The sequence below is a fragment of the Nyctereutes procyonoides genome, unplaced genomic scaffold (assembly GCF_905146905.1).
Source record: "Nyctereutes procyonoides isolate TBG_1078 unplaced genomic scaffold, NYPRO_anot_genome, whole genome shotgun sequence".
In the NCBI taxonomy this organism is placed as follows: Eukaryota; Metazoa; Chordata; class Mammalia; order Carnivora; family Canidae; genus Nyctereutes; species Nyctereutes procyonoides.
The window spans coordinates 15747565-15766294 of record NW_026575020.1 but is presented as its reverse complement, the minus strand read 5'-3'; the positions used below and the strand labels follow the sequence as shown (position 1 = coordinate 15766294).

General features: G+C 36.1%; 1 protein-coding gene across 2 annotated transcripts in view; it reads right to left on the bottom strand.

Annotated features, from left to right (window-relative positions):
* Nucleotides 1–682: 682 nt before the first annotated feature.
* GDPD1 (glycerophosphodiester phosphodiesterase domain containing 1) overlaps nucleotides 683–18730 on the bottom strand; it is a 53629-nt gene continuing 35581 nt past the window's right edge. Inside the window, exons 5-10 of one of the 2 annotated variants that reach the window (XM_055301150.1) lie at nucleotides 14533–14651; nucleotides 13933–14022; nucleotides 8653–8786; nucleotides 4069–4128; nucleotides 2607–2658; nucleotides 683–2014 (exon numbers count right to left, since the gene is read on the bottom strand). In XM_055301150.1, coding sequence (XP_055157125.1) covers nucleotides 1892–2014; nucleotides 2607–2658; nucleotides 4069–4128; nucleotides 8653–8786; nucleotides 13933–14022; nucleotides 14533–14651 — 578 coding nt within the window. In that variant the 3' untranslated portion in view covers nucleotides 683–1891. Of the gene's footprint in view, nucleotides 2015–2060; nucleotides 2248–2606; nucleotides 2659–4068; nucleotides 4129–8652; nucleotides 8787–13932; nucleotides 14023–14532; nucleotides 14652–18730 lie in introns of those variants that run through there. The other variant, XM_055301080.1, reaches the window with a different exon arrangement.

Below are 18730 nucleotides of genomic sequence, written 5' to 3'. Positions count from 1 at the left end.
TCCAATCAGAAAACCAGTATTGAGATGTTATCTGATCATGAATATCAACTCTCCTATTGAAAATACTATATATTTATATTAAGTGAATTAAAGTTACTTTGACTATATAAAGTTGACAAATCTTTTTTTTTTTTTTAAGTAAACTATTCCCAGCATGGGGCTCAAATTAATGACCCTGACATCAGGAATTCTATGCTTTTCCAAGTAAGCCAGCTAGGCACCCCAAAATTAGCAAACTTTTAAAACATGACTTTCTAAACATCTTTACCATATTGGTCACTTTATCTTCTACTGGCTGACAGAAAAAATATGCTGACCCTGTAATATGAGCTGCTCTGAATAATAACAAAATAAAAGTCAGAAAGAAAAAATAAAAGAGTCATATCACAGTGATCAAAATAATCCATAGCAACGGTATAATAAATTTTAGTAAGTGAAATTAAAAATGACTTGATTTAATGGGTTACCTGCCCAAGTTATTTGTTCAAATGCCAAGAAGCAACTTCTGTTACCATAAGAGTGTTTCCACATTTTTTTGTTTTCCTTACTCGAGAGAAAAATCTCAGGTGTGCTTACTCCTGTTATCAATTTATCACCTCATTAAATTCTTCACCCCCCAAAATCTATAAAGCATATCTGAAATTACAATTGCAAAAAAGCAATGAAGAACACTTATTTTGTTCTTGTAAAACTTTATTTCAATTGAAACAAAAAAGCAAATGTTATTTATGTCATCAAGGGACAGGTGGGAGTATGATCATCCTTCATAGTTGCTAGCTGGCAAATTCCAAGTGAGAGATGTAATCTAGGTAAGAGAGCCTTGTTCCAGAGTAGATTGACTTCCCAAAGAGATAATGAAAATTAGTGAAAAAGATTAGAAACAGATTTACAGGGAGTCACATCAGAAAAGCTGAGAAAGTGATGTCTGATGCTTTGAACAATTCTGCTTCCACTTAATATTCAGAAGAATTAATCCTTACAGGTCAGGAACAGGCGGTTTATAGTGTATTAGAAACAATGATATGAAAAAAAAAAAGAAACAATGATATGTATTTTCGTCAGTTTCATATGATTACTAGGATTCAAGACGTTATTTAAAATCTAGTTATAGGCCCAGTTATTCATTGCCAAAAGTGGAAAATTTACATGTCTTTAGAGGAAACAAATATATGACTATTTGGATCTTGTCTTAATTTGCATTTAATAAGTCCAATTTTAATGTTTATGAAAAAAAAAGGACATGGTAACACTGTTACACCTGAAGAAGATTCCAAATAGAATGTCCCCATTAACAACAGCAACCAAGAAATCTAAATGTCTACAGTTTTAATTTCTGATCAAGTAATAAAGTTTCAGTTTTTTTGAGTCTTCCCTTCTGTTAACAAGGTACAGCTTGTCAGATAACTATATCACTGATTTCTAAGATCTCCTCTCACTGTTATTTCATTTCCTTTTAAACTAACATGTACTGAAATAACAAGGCAACTCAGAATAGCTGTAGTGGCCTTCAACAATTTTGCTTTACTAATTAGTTGATCTTATTCTAGTGAAGGCAAATGTCAAATTTATCCAAGAGTCTTTGATTTTACAATTACTTAGAATACTGCATCATATACAGAACTCTTGATCAATAATCTACTTCTCATAACCAGTTATCTTTCTAAACAAACTATTTACAAATGTAAAATATGCAATATTGTTTAAAATAAATATACAATATATAGTCTCTACATTCTCAGACAAGCTTAAAAATGAGGTAATAAAAACTTAAATGATTAAACCTTTACCATTCTGGAAATGGCTTAGGAAAATGATGGCAAACTTGTTGTGGGTTTTTTTTTTCCTTAGGTCTTTTCATGTTTTCTTTGAGTGCTTCTGAGTATTTCCTTTTCTATGCTGAAAAATTATGTAAAAAATCCTTAAGCTTTGTTGGATAGTCTGTCATCACCCCAGTTGCTCCCAAATCAAAAGCTCGTTTGTATTCTTGTTCTTCATTCAATACCCAAATATACACCTGAAAATTAGAAGCATTAGAAGTATAAGAAGAAATGTTAAAATAGAAAATAATCTTTTTAAATACTTTATTTATTTATTCATAGAGACACACAGAGAGAGAGAGAGGGAGGCAGAGACACAGGCAGAGGGAGAAACAGGCACCATGCAGAGAGCCTGACGTGGGACTTGATCCGGGGTCTCCAGGATCACACCCTGGGCTGCAGGTGGCGCTAAACCGCTGTGCCACCGGGGCTGGTGAAAATAATTTTTATAATAGCGTTTATATACTACAATCTCAGCATACCTAGAAACAGCCTTTTAAACCTGTAATGTTAAGAAATCACTGAACCCTTTAAAGAAATTTTAGTTTATTCATTAAATATACACTGTCCCACCCTCTGGCTTTAGGTACTCTCACCTACACAAGTGGACTCCAGTTACTAAAATGCCAATGCTTTCTTGTTAAATGTAAGGCAGAACTTAATGTCTTCATTTGTGAACCAGTAAAGCAGCAGCATCAGAACTGGGACCAAATTAAGTTCCTGCCCTTTACACTAGTGTTAAACTGGTGAGCTATACTGTTCCCAAAATGCATCATTCCAGAAACTTACCTGAATGCCTCTGGCAGTGAGGTGGTCAAACAAGGCTTTTCTCATTAGTAAGCTAGAAAAAGAGAAGAATAAATTTAGATACTTCTTGGCTCTAACGAGGGACTAAAATTAGTCCTTAGTCCTAATTTAGCCCATTTAGAGTTTATTATTCCTAGTTGAATTTAATCCTAATGCCTTAGCAATAAAACAATGACTTCAAGGAATGACTGCTATGGATGCATTGATGTTCTGAGTGCTGGGTTCTCCTTTCACTGCTGGCTGCTTGCTGGAAGACCAGCACCTCTTTTCTATTCCTTCTGTAACGAGGTCCTCAAGAGACCCATTCTTACTGAAGCCACTTGATGGAGGACAAGAGGCTTCCTCACTTTCCCTGTTGACACTCTAACAAGTGAGAGATTGCTGAGAACCCTGTCTCTAACTTTCCAAGTTAAAATAAGGTAGTGGACTTGGGTCAAGTTCTATAATATCATAGTTCATTTACCTAATGGGTTAGTCTTTCATGTGCTGTCTTAGAAACCTAATGTCCTTTAACTACACTATAAATAGGAAAACTGCATTTTTTAAAGTTCTAAATAATTGACCTAAAAGTGAACTCTTAGAATACAAATCATTTGAGCACGATGGGAATGAACTATACTGGAAAGTTACACATATCATTTCTATTCTGTTTATGTCTATTAAAATGATTAATAGAAACTAAAAATCATATGCATGTAACACCAAAAAAAAGTATCCCTGGAAACTAGAAATTAAATCAGGAATAAAACAAAAAAGAATAAACCCTGTGGCACAGAGAAAAGATAAAACTAGTTTTCCAACTCTTTGAAAGAGGAGCTAAGTAACTTAAAAGGTTGTGATTAGGACTGTCATGTAAGCATTCCGGGTTCCATTTTAAAGCAAAATATAGCACAGTAACATTGTAGTATTTACCTAAAATTAAACTCAAATTAAAGTATTTTCTTTAAAGTAGATGCCCATTCTAAAGGTGGGGCTTCCTGTCTGCTATTAAGTCTTGGCGCAGATTTTTTTTTTTTTTGGTGCAGATTTTTCAGAGAAATGTGCTGCTAGTCAATACACACTTTTACTTATACTATATGCCATACACACTTCTTTCCATCACGAAAACAGCAAATAGGTAGAAGAGAATGGTTTTATATACCACCTCAGCTATTAACTAGCTAGATAACCCTAAGTCAATCATTTACCTTTGGGTAGGAGGGCACTCAGTTTTATCCTGAAGCTGGATGAGATTATCTCTCAAGATTCCTCTTTAGGTTTGTGACTAGTAATTAAAGTAGTTCTAAATGATTCATATACAATTACCAACATAGTAGGTGCTCAACATGTCCTTGTTACAAATCACATATAGGAAGCTTGCTCTAAATTACAAACATAGTACTTAATAGATACAGGTAAAACAATAACTCATATATATATAAAAAAAAAAAACTAAAATTCTTACGTATCAGAAAGCCAGATGAGAAACTTTTGGCTTCTGGACATAGTGTGTGGTTCTTTTAGCCTGAGGCAAAATAAAATTTGAATCATAAATTAGAAACACAGGAAATTATAAGTGTGATAAAATAAAATTAACCTCAAACCAAAAACAGTTTCTTTGCACTTAGTATGTGCTCAAAATATTTGTAAAAAAACACAAAAGCAAATTAAAATAAAGCCCATTTGGGTTCTCTGTTTCTATTGATTTTGAGCTAACCTTTTGCTACCACTACTGAAAGGTAAAAAAAAATAATGAAAGTTATCTTTCCAGACCCTGGGTGACTGGGGCTCATGTCTCTTTTTCTGGGGGGAAGCCTCTTTCTCTTGCTTTGTCTGCTATAACTTAGTATATAGTAGACTTAGTGTATGTGCTGCTGAAGTGAACACTGGTATACAGTAAATTTAAACACAACCAAATTTTACTACAAATTAAAAGATATATGGGGTAAAAATGTGACTTAACCACCCCCCCCAAAAAAAACCTAAAAGCATGTGTTTTTTTCTTCCCCTTTCAATATTTCAAGATGTGGCCCTATTCTTTTTTTTTTTTTACTTTTTATTTAAATTCCAGTTAGTTAATATACAGTGTAATATTAGTTTCAGGTGTACAATATGGTGATTCAACACTTCCATACATCACCCAGTGCTCATCAAGCAAGTGTACTCCTTAATCCCCATCTCCTCTCTCTCCCATCCCCCCCACCTTCTTCCTCCCTGGTAATCAACAGTTTGCTCTCTATAGTTGAGTGTGTTTCTTGGTTTGCCTCTCCCTTTTTGTCCTTTGCTCATTTGTTTTCTTTCTTGAATTCCACATATGAGTGAAATCATGCAGTATGTCTTTCTTTGGCTTATTTTGCTTAGCATAGTACTCTCTAGCTCCATCCATGTCATTGCAAATGGCAAAATATCACGTTTTTATGTGAAAAAAAGATTATTCATGTTGGGGGTATTGAGCTTTATAGGTTCTTTATATTTTTTGGATACTAACCCTTTAACAGATATGTATGTCATTTGCAACTATCATCTCTCATTTCACAGGTTGCCTTTTAGTTTTGCTGATTGTTTCCTTTACTGTGAGGAAGTTTTGTTGTTGTTGTTGTGTTGTTGTGTTTTTTTTTAAGATTTTATTTATTTATTCCTGAGAGATACAGAGAGAGACAGTGGCAGACTCCATGCAGGGAGCCCGACATGGGACTGGATCCTGGGTCTCCAGGATCAGGCCCTGGGGTGAAGGCAGAGCTAAACCGCTGAGCCACCCAGGCTGCCCTGTGAGGAAGTTTTTATTTTGATGTAGTCCCAATAGTTTATTTTTTATTTTTTTCCCCTTGCCTCAGGAGACATATCTAGAAAGAAGCTGCTAAGGCTAATGTCAAAGAAGTTACTGCTTGTGTTCTCTTTGAGCATTTTTATGGTTTCGGGTCTCACATTTAGGTCCTTAGTCCATTTAAAAAAAATTTTATATATTTATTCATGAGACACACACACACACACAGAGAGAGAGAGAGAGAGAGAGAGAGAGAGGCAGAGACATAGGCAGAGGGAGAAGCAGGCTCCATGCGGGAAGCCGGACGTGGGACTCGATCCCTGGTCCCCAGGATCACGCCCTGGACTGAAGGTGGCGCTAAACCACTGAGCCACCGGGGCTGCCCCCTTAATCCATTTTGAATCTATTTCTGTGTATGGTGTAAGAAAGTGGTCCAATTTCATTCTTTTGCATGTTGCTGTCCAATTCTTCCAACACCATTTGTTGAAGAGACATTCTTTTTCCCATTGGATATTCTTTCCTGCTTTGTCAAAGATTAGTTGACTATATAACTGTTGGTTCACTTCTGGATTTTCTATTCTGTGCCATTAATCTCTGTGTCTATTTTTGTGCCAGTACCACACTGTTTTGATGACTACAGATTTATAATATAACTTGAACTTGAAGTCCAGAATCGTGATGCCTCCAGCTGTGGGTCTTTTTTTTTTTTTTTTCAAGATTGCTTTGGCTATTTGGGGTCTTTGTGGTTCCACACAAATTTTAAGATTGTTTGTTCTAGCTCCGTGAAAAATGCTATTAGTGGGCAGCCTGGGTGGCTCAGCGGTTTAGCGCCGCCTTCAGCCCAGGGAGTGATCCTGGAGTCCCAGGATCAAGTCCCAGGTCAGGCTCCCTGCATGGAGCCTGCTTTCTCCCTCTGCCTGTGTCTCTGCCCCTTCCCCCCTCCCCGCTCTCTGTCTCTCATGAATAAACAAATAAAATCTTTTAAAAAAAAATAGTTTCTTTGTAGGCAAGAAGTAATTTCTGTTTTGTCTAAGAAATAGCTACAAAGACTATCCATAAATATAATTGGGAATAGTTAAAAAACATGTTCATCACAAAGAAACTCAAATTGGAAAACAAGCATGAAACATAAATGCTGAATACAAGGGTACCGACCAAATTGTTTTTCTTACCAATATTTCCTAATTACTGCTAATGTTCAGCTTGATCTTTTAAAGTTCTGTTTTGGGGGGATCCCTGGGTGGCGCAGTGGTTTGGCGCCTGCCTTTGGCCCAGGGCGCGATCCTGGAGACCCGGGATCAAATCCCACGTCGGGCTCCCGGTGCATGGAGCCTGCTTCTCCCTCTGCCTGTGTCTCTGCCTCTCTCTCTCTCTCTCTGTGACTATCATAAAATAATAAAGAAAAAAAATATGTAAAAAAAAAAAAAAAGTTCTGTTTTGGGGGATCCCTGGGTGGCGCAGCGGTTTAGCACCTGCCTTTGGCCCAGGGCGCGATCCTGGAGACCCAGGATCAAATCCCACATCGGGCTCCCTGCATGGAGCCTGCTTCTCCCTCTGCCTGTGTCTCTGCCTCTCTCTCTCTCTGTGTGACTATCATGAATAAATAAAATCTTTAAAAAAAATAAAGTTCTGTTTTGGCATGAAAAAAGTTTCTATGCAGGTGAGATCACATTTAATTTTTTAAACATAATCTCTACAATCTCTACACCCAATGTAGGGCTTGAAATCGCAACCCTGAGATCAAGAGTTGCACGCTCTACCAACTGAGCTAGCCAGGTGCCCCTAGGTGAAATCACGTTTAAATGATCTCCCTTGGGGGATCCCTGGGTGGCGCAGAGGTTTAGCGCCTGCCTTTGGCCCAGGGCGCGATCCTGGAGACCGGGATCGAATCCCACTTCGGGCTCCCGGTGTATGGAGCCTGCTTCTCCCTCTGCCTGTGTCTCTGCCTCTCTCTCTCTCACTGTGTGCCTATCATAAATAAGTAAAAAAAAAAAAAAAAAAAAAAAATGATCTCCCTTGGGCAGCCCAAGTGGCTCAGCGGTTTAGCGCCGCCTTCAGCCCAGGGTGTGATCCTGGAGACCTGGGATAGAGTCGCACGTCGGGATCCCTGCATGGAGCCTGCTTCTCCCTCTGCCTGTGTCTCTTCCTCTCTCTCTGTCTCTCTCTCTCATTAATAAATAAATAAAATCTTTTATTTTATTTTTTTTAATAAAATCTTTTAAATAAAGGAAAATAATAAATGATCTCCCTTGGAGTTCCAAATTCCTTTGTCATGACCGATTATTAGAAGTTCACAGCTAGAAATCACATTCTAAGAGTGCAGGATTGTGAGATGAAACTTTTTCTAACAATGGTGATAAAGATAATTGAACAATAAAAGCTCTCATTTATTAACTGCCTATTATCTGCCAGGCAGTGGTAAGTGTTTTATATTTTTATGTTTGTAGTAAAGTAGTGTGTGAAAAGCAAGGCTTTGTACCCAGGAGAGAAGTTACAACAATATAGAAGTATCTTATTTAAATAAACTAACAATATCCCTTTCTTTCTCCTATCCTCCCAAAGCTTTTTTCTGGTTGTTGCTATGGTGGTAGTAGTTGTTTTTCTTCCTCAATCTATTACTACTTCTGGTGAATTTGGAGGTGTTTTTTTTTGTTTTGTTTTAAGTAATCTCTATACCCAACATGGGGCTCAAACTCAAAATAGCCCCCCTACCCAGATCAAGTCATATGCTTTTCTGACTGAGCCAGCCAGGTACTCCATGAATTTGGAGTTTAATGGAATTTCAGCTGCATATTGTGATTGAAGATAAATAAGTTAAGGAAGTTGGAAGGCAATTGCTATTACATGTTAGAATAAAAGAATTATTAAGCTTCAACAGTAAGCTCAATTCTTTGTACCTGACTTCTGAGTACACGGGCACAGAAAGTCACTGTTACCTGAAATGGGTCAAGATGAAATATTTATAATCCTATATTATTCATTTTAGAAAAATGTCTTAATTATATCAAAAAGCATTATTAATATAGGTAGTTAATCCAACATGTAAATAACTACAACAGTCTATTTTTTTAAAGATTTTTTTAAAGTAATCTCTATACCCAGTGTGGGACTCAAACTTACAACCCTGAGATCAAGAGTCACATGGTCTACCAACCAAGCCAGCCAGCCGCCTCTATAGCAATCTATTCTTTACCATTGGTATTGATATACCAAGGAGGCTCCTTAAGGAGCCTTGATCTTGGTCCCCCTATAATGATAACTGATGAAAACAGAGCAACCACTTACTTCAGTATGATAGAAGGCATTGGGATTTCAAAAAACTGTTCTCGAATGGGCACAAAGGGCAAGAGGCCAGTGAAGAAAAGGCCAAGAATGAGCAGAACACGTTGCAGACTGAAGAGTATAGGAATATCTGAATTCTAAAAGACACAAGCAATATTATGTTACTTTACAACTGGTCAAATAATGAGGATTATTTCACATCCTCAAAATTTCCAAGACTGTATGTGGACATTTGTTAAAAGTACTGAATTATCAATATCTATCCCCAAACACACCACACTTAAAAATGGCTAGTCCTTGCCAAATGGGTCAGGTTCCATCATGGAGCCCTATGCTGTTAATTGATGATACTTAACTTTCTCTATTTCTTATTCTCTGCTTTTACAATATCATTTCTGTCTGTTGGTAATAGTGTTTATCACTAGAGATTAAAAATACTAAACCTGATGGAACAGGAAAAAAAATAAATATATGAAATATTCAGTAACCTTATACCCACTTAGAAATATATAACTAAAGATCAATATATATTCATATATATCCATATATAGATATATGTGTTCCTATCTATATAGTTATATAGTTACACAGAATGTAATATTGATACAACTATAGATGAAATATAAACACTGTTGCAAATATGTCACCTGTCAGATATGTTATGCATCAAATATAAATAGGATTTCATAAGCTAGTCGAAGGATCTAGCCACCATTTTGGATTTCTATTGGAAAATGTGTTCAAGATCCCAAAACCCTTAAAATGCAAGCTTCATATATATATATATATGTATACTTTTCATTTTGTAAAAGTGAAATTCTATGCTCAGTAAACAGCCCCTCATATCCCCATCTCCCTAGTTCCTCCTATATTTGTCTTTAAAATAAACAGAAATTACAGTAAAGTTGATTTTTTCCATACAAAAGTAATATATTAAAAAATTCATGGGATCCCTGGGTGCTCAGCAGTTCAGCACCTGTCTTTGGCCCAGGGTGTGATCCTGGAGTCCCAGGATGGAGTCCTACATCGGGTTCCCTGCATGAAGCCTGCTTCTCCCTCTGCCTATGTCTGCCTCTCTTTCTCTCTCTGTGTCTCTCATGAGTAAATAAATAAAATCTTTAAAAAGTAATAAAATAAAAATAAAAAATTCATGCCAAAAAATAATTTATTTTAAATAGCATGTCTAAATTACCCACTTCTTTATCTAAAAAAAAAATTGAGTAAATAAGTTTGAGGATTTCTCTTGCCCCTATGTTCACATGCCACTTTGTAATATTTTAGGCTTATTCATATACAAGTGTTTCAGTTATAACACAGTGTACAAGCCCCTGAGAAATTTAATTTCTGCAAATTCATGCACTAAGAATAATAGAGCTTATGGGAAAAATAGGCTTGGGACTGAACCTCAAAACTCACACAACTTTGGACCCAGAGAACTAAAAACAATAACTGGTTCTTCTGGAAAACCATTCAAGGCTGCCCTTGGTGGGAGGGCAAAGTTTGGTATATTGGCACACCACTGACCTACAGACTGGCTGGTGCCACTCTGTATCTTCTAAATTAGAACATCTGGAAATCTTGCCATCTGCAACATGGTTGGACTGAGAGGGTGTTATGCTAAGGAAATAAGTCAGACAGAGAAAGACAAAGACCATATGAATTCTTTTATATGTGGAATTTAAAAACAAAATGAATAAACAAATAAAAAGCAGAAACAGACCCATAAATACAAAGAATGATGGTTACCAGGGAAGAGGGGAGGGAGAGACACAGGCTTCCAGTTATGGAATGAATAGGTTATGGGGATAAAAGGCACAGCATAGGGAATATAGTCAATAGTATTGTAATGCTGTTGTATGGTTGACAGACGGTAGCTACACTTGTGCTGGGCATAGCACAATGTACAGATTTGTGGAGTCACTAATATAACATTGTGTTCAATTATACTTGAGTAAAATAAATAGAATTTATGGAATGGGATTCAGGCATTAGTGTTTTTTGAGACTTTTCAGGTAATTTCAACATACAGCCAAGTTTAAGAACCACTGCAGTAAGAATGAATTAAAAGTCATTCAGTGGGAATAAGTGCCATGTTTGCCCCTCTACACTGTGTGCTCCATTTTTCTTTTATATTCTTAGTTTCTAGCATTTGAGAATTAAAGGGCTAATGTAGAATTCTCATAAATCATATTTGAAGAATAAAAGATACTTGACTTAATTATATGACATGTTCATTATATGACCAACAATTTTTTTTTAAAGATTTTATTTATTTATTCATAGACACAGAGAAAGAGGCAGAGACACAGGCAGAGGGAGAGGGAGAAGCAGGCTCCGGGTCTCCAGGATCACACCCCAGGCTGCAGGCGGTGCCAAACTGCTGCGCCACTGGGGCTGCCCTATGACCAACAATTATTATTGAGACATTTTTACTATGATGTTTGAAAATTACTGCTGGAAGTTTTGGACCTTTTAAGTTCTAAAATAACAGAAAGCCAGAAGCTTCTAGAAAAATATGTGAATCAAGGGAAAAGTTCTCCAATTCTGGGTCAAAAGTGGACCTTTTATTTTGAAACAATTAGATTCACAAAAAGTTGTAAAAACAGAGTCCCATGTACCCTTAATTTAGCTTCCCCAAATAGTAATATTTGATGTAACTCTAGAACAATATAAAAACCAAGACTTGGGATCCCTGGGTGGTGCAGCGGTTTGGCGCCTGCCTTTGGCCCAGGATCCTGGAGACCCGGGATCGAATCCCACGTCGGGCTCCCGGTGCATGGAGCCTGCTTCTCCCTCTGCACCCCCCCCCCTCTCTCTGTGACTATCATAAATAATAAATAAAAATTAAAAAAAAAAACAAGACATGATACTGGTATATCACTGGTATATTCCTTCCTTCCTTCCTTCCTTCCTTCCTTCCTTCCTTCCTTCCTTCCTTCCCTCTTTCCCTCCCTCCTGGGCCGGTATATCACTGTTATCACCTTATTCAGTTTTCATCACTTTTAAAATCTGCATTCATTTGTGCATGTGTTTGGTTTAGTGCAGTTTTAACAATGTATCAGTTCATGTAACCTCCACCACCATCAAGCTACAGGACAGTTCCATCACACATAACTCTTTCCTGTTACATCTTTGTATTTTCCTGCACTCTACCCCACCCCCCTCTCTGTCCCCTGGCAGCCACTTATCTGCTCTTCATGTCTATAGAAGAATAGAATTTGAGAACATTACATAAATGGAATCATACAGTATGTAATCTTTTTGTTTTGTTTTATTTTTGGTTCCTTTAAGTTTCTTTTAAATTCAGTTAATTAACATACAGTATCATATTAGTTTCAGGGATACAATATAGTGATTACAGGATGTAACCTTTTGAGGTTAATTTTTTTCACTAAGCAAAATGTCTTTGAGGATGAGGACAGTATCAGTAGTTCATTTCCTTTCATGGCTGAATAGTATTATATCATGTGGATGTATCAGTTTATTCAGCCATCTACCCACTGAAGGGCATTTTGGTTGGTTTCCAGTATTTTGCTATTATAAATAAAGCAGCTATAAATATTAATACACAGGTTTTTATGAGCATAAGTTCATTTCATTTTATGAACATAATTCATTTTTCTAAGATAAATGCCCAAGAGCGAGATTGCTGTTTAAAATGGTAAGTGTATGTTTAGCTTGATAAGAAACTAACCAACTAATGAAGAGAGTGGCTGTACTACTTTACATTCCCACCTGCTATATAGGAGAGATCTAGCTTCTCCTTATCTTCTCCAGCATTTACTGTTATCACTATTTTTTATTTTTTATTTTAGTTTAAAAAATATTTTATTTATTCATGAGAGACACAGAGAGAGAGACAGAGACATAGGCAGAGGGAGAAGCAGGTTCTCTGCAGGGAGCCTGATGAGGGACTCAATCCTAGAACCCTGGAGCCAAAGGCAGATGCTCAACCACTGAGCCACCCAGGCACCAGCTATTTTTTTTACCTTTTAAAAGCATTTGAATGATGTAAAAAAACAAAAACAAAAACAAAAACCCAAAACCGCTAGCAGGTTGTGAGGCATCCTAGTACAGTCACTTTTAATGACATGTGAAAATACCATTAGACAACTATGATTAGTTTTAGAAAAGTCAGCCCTAAATTCTTAGCAATCTAAAGCTATTCATCCCAATGATTACTGTTTTCTCCTTTGGTACACAAGCTACCTTGGAATCTCAAAGAGCCTGTGGCATATAAATAAAACTTACTTGCTTTTTTTTTTTTAAGATTTTATTTATTTATTCATGACAGAGAGAGAGAGGCAGAGACACAGGCAGAGGGAAAAGCAGGCTCCATGCAGGGAGCCCGATGCGAGACCTGATCCCAGGACTCCAGGATCACGCCCTGGGCCAAAGGCAGGCACCAAACCGCTGAGCCACCCAGGGATCCCCAAAACTTACTTGCTTTAATGTATTTTGATGTACTAGTTAATGTACAACTCTACTTTTAATTATAATGGTGCCAATTCTAGATCTATGTTTTTGCCTTCTTTGATAGGAAAGGAAGACCTTCCCAAAAGAAATCTTTGTATTTTGAATTGCTACTTGTGTTGCAGTATTTATTCTGCACTATCACTTTTATTCTGAAAGTCTTCAATGCTTAAGGTTTTTTAACATTTTAAATTTCATATTCTCCTAGCTATACCTGCTATAGTATATAAGTATAGATGCTATATTTAGAATACCTATAGTATATAGCAAAACTTGCTTATAGAGGTATAGCATAGCATGTCAAAATATATCAAATTAACTTTTTATAGATCTATTTTCTTCAAACAGAAAAATTTCAGATGGCCATACTTTTATATACCACCTGATAATTAGGATCCCGGATTAATTTGATTAATTCTTCCTGGGAGGTAGGGAACCAAGAAGCTTCAACTAAAGAAGTGAAGGACTGAATACTTTCCTCAATTCAAAATTACACAAATAATTTCAATAACCTAACAAAAAGAACAGATATTAAAAGACAAGAATCATATTTTGTTTCATAATGTACATAATAAAATGTTGGCAAACAACTAACATTAGCATGTGAAAATAAGAATTCTATGAGCCAGCCCAAGTATATTATTTCTATTAAATCCATTACCTCTATCAGTAAACCTCTGGTTAGGTGCTTCTACCATCTGTCTTTGTATCAAGGCTTTGAAATAAGAATTTTTAAAAATTATTACTGTGATAACATTTATAGATACACAACAGCAAGAAAGATCATTCTGTGTCATTTCTGAAGCTTACCTCTCTGTAGCACTTTTCTACAATTTCATAACTGGCATTACCCCAAACCGTTATGTGTTCTCGTCTGTACTGCTTCACCAACTCTGAAACCTACGTGTGAAAATGCAAAAGTTTATGTATGTGCACATTTGTAAATCCACTTACATTACTTCAGTTTAAAAATGGATTACAACTGACTTTCTGCCAGTAAATAGTATAAACTTTGGGAAGAACCAATATGTGAATTCAGATTAGTTATAAAACATAAGCAATTACTTATATTTTGCCATTCTATGATTTATCTAATAGAATATGACTGCCCAGTCACTTGATGTAAGCTAACTACAAATGAAACAAGTGAATTTGAAGAGGCTAATTGTATCGATGCCATAACAACTGGTTCACAGGAGCTCACTTTCTATCCACGATTGAGACAAGACAACTTACTCTGAAAATAGGCTTTTCTATAAGTAGAGTGATCTCTTCTACCAGGGCATTATTTAAGACAATACTGATCCCGAGAGTATCACATTTCCTTGAACATTATCAATCTATGAAGTCAGCCTTATTTAGTTTGTGAAATCTGACACAGCACACTCAGAAGAGGCACTGCCTGCCTACCTTCTTTATCAGCACGTTGTTGTTGACCTTGATATCGATGTTAATGGGAGTGTTAGGAAAGGCCTCGAAAACTTCCTTCAGTAATGGAATTCGGTTATCTTTTCCTTCACACTGGCATGCTGAGGAAGCAAGATTTTTGAAGGTATTTTTAAAAGATAACTTTTACTTTTTTGATGATTAGGGAGAAAAAAATTGATAAAGTTATTGTTTTCACAATAGTATGTATTCATATAGGACATTAACAAAATTAAGAAAAGTATAAAGAAAAGGAAATTCATCTAAAATCCAACAACTTAGATTTAACCATTGTGACCATTTAGTATACTTTCTCTACTCTTTTCTTAGGCATAATTTAGTAGTTATAATATAGTGTACCTACAGACCTTAACCTGATCTATTTACATAAGTAAAAAATAAATGTTGCATGTTAATACACTTAGAATTTAGAATTATGGGGATGCCTGGGTGGCTCAGTGGTTGAGCATCTGCCTTTGGTGCAGGGCATGATCCCAGAGTCCTGGGATTGAGTCCCACTTCGAGCTTCCTGCATGGAGCCTGCTTCTCCCTCTGCCTATGTCTCTGCCTCTCTCTCTCTCTCTCTCTCTCTCTCTCTCTCTCTCTGTGTGTGTGTGTGTCTCATGAATAAACAAATAAAATCTTAAAAAAAAACTTATTCTATAATTATTTGAAATGGTTTTAAAATGCTCCATTGAGTTGCTATGCAACAACTTCATTATTTTAATTTAACCATTCCCCCGAAAGGTAACAGAGTTTGCCATTCCACAGTATGCCACTTTGGCATAAGGATTATTTTGAACCGAAGGCAACTGAGATGAGGCAGATATAAGAAAAGTGTTCTGTCCTTTTCCATCTGCCCAGAAACAAGACTTAAATTCATACGAAACGTATCACTGACAAATTTAGATCTACAGATAGTACCACAGAACTCTACACAACAAAGTACTGACTAGCCTTTATTTTCCATTATTCACCCATCTACTTAAGTTCCCACAATTTGCCACCCTAGAAACTCAAAATCCTTTTTTTTTGCCCCACCCCCTCAAAATCTTTTTTATTTGTCTTGTTACTTCTCTGAAAATGTATTGGATTTTCTTTGTTTGTTAAGATGCTAGATAAACTCAAGTTCTCACCAGCCTTTGAGTTATCATCCTTGAGTTTCTCCAATGACACATATAAATTAATAAACTTCTGTTTGTTTTTCTCTTGGTAGTCTCTCTTTTGTTACAGATCCTTCCTGAGAACCAGGAGGTAGAAGGAAAAAAACAATAACCCTATACTCTACTAGTTGATACTGGTTGTTTGGAAAATTTTGCTATGATATCACCATTGAAATTTTCGGAATATTGAGAATATATATGTTCAGGCAAGGGAAATACATGCTAATTCAGGAGTGTGTTAAAGAATTGTATCAATACAGCTACTCAAAGAAAACTTTTTCTACTCTTTTCCTAGGCAAAATTTAGTAGAAATTAGAGTCACAAAAAAATTAGATGAGGACTTTTCATCATTTTTTACCTTTCCTGAGGGTTAATCTTTTATTTTTCCTAATCTCTTTTGCCTTGAATCATTTACATAGTATGCTGTACACACTGCATAAGTATCATAAAATTCTCTCTCCCATCTGAAACTTCAGTCCCACTACTATGTGAATAAAAAATAGTAAAAGATCCCTTATTTCATCTTTATTATACAAAGTGTATCAACAAAGTAAATTAAAGCCATGTCAAAAATATTTATAATACAGACTTATATGTAGAGACAGCATATAAATGAGAAAAGAAAAAAAAAAAGGAAAAAAGTGTTACTGTTTTGTCTGTTCTGTGTTCCATTCCTATTGTCTTTTTACTGCTTCTTGTAACTCGGATGGAGCTCTGGATCATTTTGACTGACTCTCAATCATTTGGCTCTGTCTCCTTGGCCACAGCATATGGACCATAACACTGTGAACATGAGAAGAGGTCTCCTGAAATCTTCAGCTGAATGGATGTTGTACTTTGATGTTGTCAAAGTCCATCTTTATGTGTAGAAGGTGTGTCTGAGAACAGAGCTAACATAAATGAAACTGGACCAAGAAAAAGAGATAGAGACTAATTACGGTGTAAGCAACTGAAATTAGACATGTCTGAAGACCTAGAATCTCTAGACTTTTTTTGTTAGGAGAACCAAATTCTTTTTTTTTTTTTTTAAGAACCAAAGTATTTAAAAAAATTTTTTTTAACTATCTTGAGATGGATTTCTAGCACTTATAACTGAGTTTAGACTTATTGTAGACTACTGAATTGAACAGTAAAAATTATGTAAATATCTAAAAATTTAACTTGTTTTTACCCATCCAGCACTCTTTCTTCCCTTGGAAAACTGCATCTCCCTTATTTTACATTGTTCTGACTGGGTTCTCAAAAACAGGACCCATTTCCCCTTTATTCTCATGGGGAGGTATATGCCCAAGATCTGGCCATTATAATAGCCCATCTCTTTGTCCACAGGGAATAGCTCAAGATGGACACATGACCCATGCTGGGCCAATCAGTGTCTTTATCTAGAACTTTCCCTTGAAGTTTAAAGGGAAGATTGCTTTTTTTTTTTTACCTTTGGGTCAATGTGCAGGCAGGATATGAATGAGTTGTCAGTGATCATGTTCCCTGCCATAAGGACAAAGTCCATATACACTGGAAGAGGGTAAGACCCAAAAGAAGCAGAACTATGGAATGAATAAAAAAGAGTCCCTTTTGTGCCCCTGGATCTAATAATGTTTAACCACAGATCCACCACTATTATAGACAGTTCATGATAAAATAAATCTGTTGTGTTTTTTTTCCTCTTAAGCTAGTATAAACTAGTTTCTGTTACAATCTAAAAAGTCTGAACATGATATTCTAGTTCTGCACAGTTTAATATGGTAGCCACTAGCCACATAGAGCTATTAAAATTCAAATTAAATAAGACTAAAAATTCAGTCCCTGAGTTGGACGAGGCACATTTTATAAGTGTTCAACAGTCACATGTGGTTATTGGCTATTGTAACTGACAGTGCAAATACAGAACATTTCTAGCTCTACACTTCATTTAAACAGTGCTATTTTAGTTAAGTAAAAAAATTGTTAGCTTAAGTGTGGAAAAAATAATTTGGCAGTCAAAAGAATTGCTACAAAGAATTACACTCAGGTACAATGTTTGCAAAAATCAACTTAGAAAAAAGTCAAACAGATAAAACTAACTTTGGAGCATTATACAATAAGGATAATACTGCATCTAATAGTGGGACAAACAAGGAAATTAAAGTTACACTAATAACTAAGAAAAAAAGCATGCTAAAGTAATGTGAAGATATTTACATTAGATGCCTCAGCCAGCATAGAATGTAGAAAATGAGTTGAGGAAAGAAGTTTGTCCCCAGCATTGTTCTGGGCAGAAGTTAACCGCCTGTGAAATACTACAACAAGGGAAATAGGAAAACAAGAGTGATAGGCAAGGAGTATGCCAGAGGATGTGTTGGGTAATAGAATGAGTGAAGTTGCCTCTATAAATGTGCTAGAACTTGAAAACTGATCATTCTGATCAACTTTAGATTATCAGATTATGTATTTTCCATTTAAAGGCTACTTTTAAGTAAGCAGGATAGATAACAACTAACCCTTTGGTTAATAAATTTTTATATTATTTCTTTATATTTATTTTTTTTCTTTATATTTATTTTTTAATGTAGCTTGTAGCACATCAAAGCACCTTAAAAAAAAACAATTATTTCAGTAAAATTATGAACCATAAAGAAAGCAAGAAGGGGCAGCCCCGGTGGCTCAGCGGTTTAGCGCCGCCTTCAGCCCAGGGTATGATCCTGGAGTCCTGGAATTGAATCCTACATCGGGTTCCCAGCATGGAGCCTGCTTCTCCCTCTGCCTGTGTCTCTGCCTCTCTTTCTCTGTGTGTGTCTCTCATGAATAAATAAAAAGCAAGAGGGCTAAAATCTGTATTCCCCTGAAAGTTGGTAGTCTTTCTCTAGTATTTAAAGAAAAGTAAGCATGAGTTCTGAGCAGGAGAATTGGACACCCCCCCCCCCCGCCAAAAAAAGAGAAAGGAACAACTATCGGCCTAATCTGAGTCAAGTTTTTATAGTACTATATATTAGCCTATAAACTACACATTTAAGGTAAACTTCACATTTGAGGCAGAGTCTTAA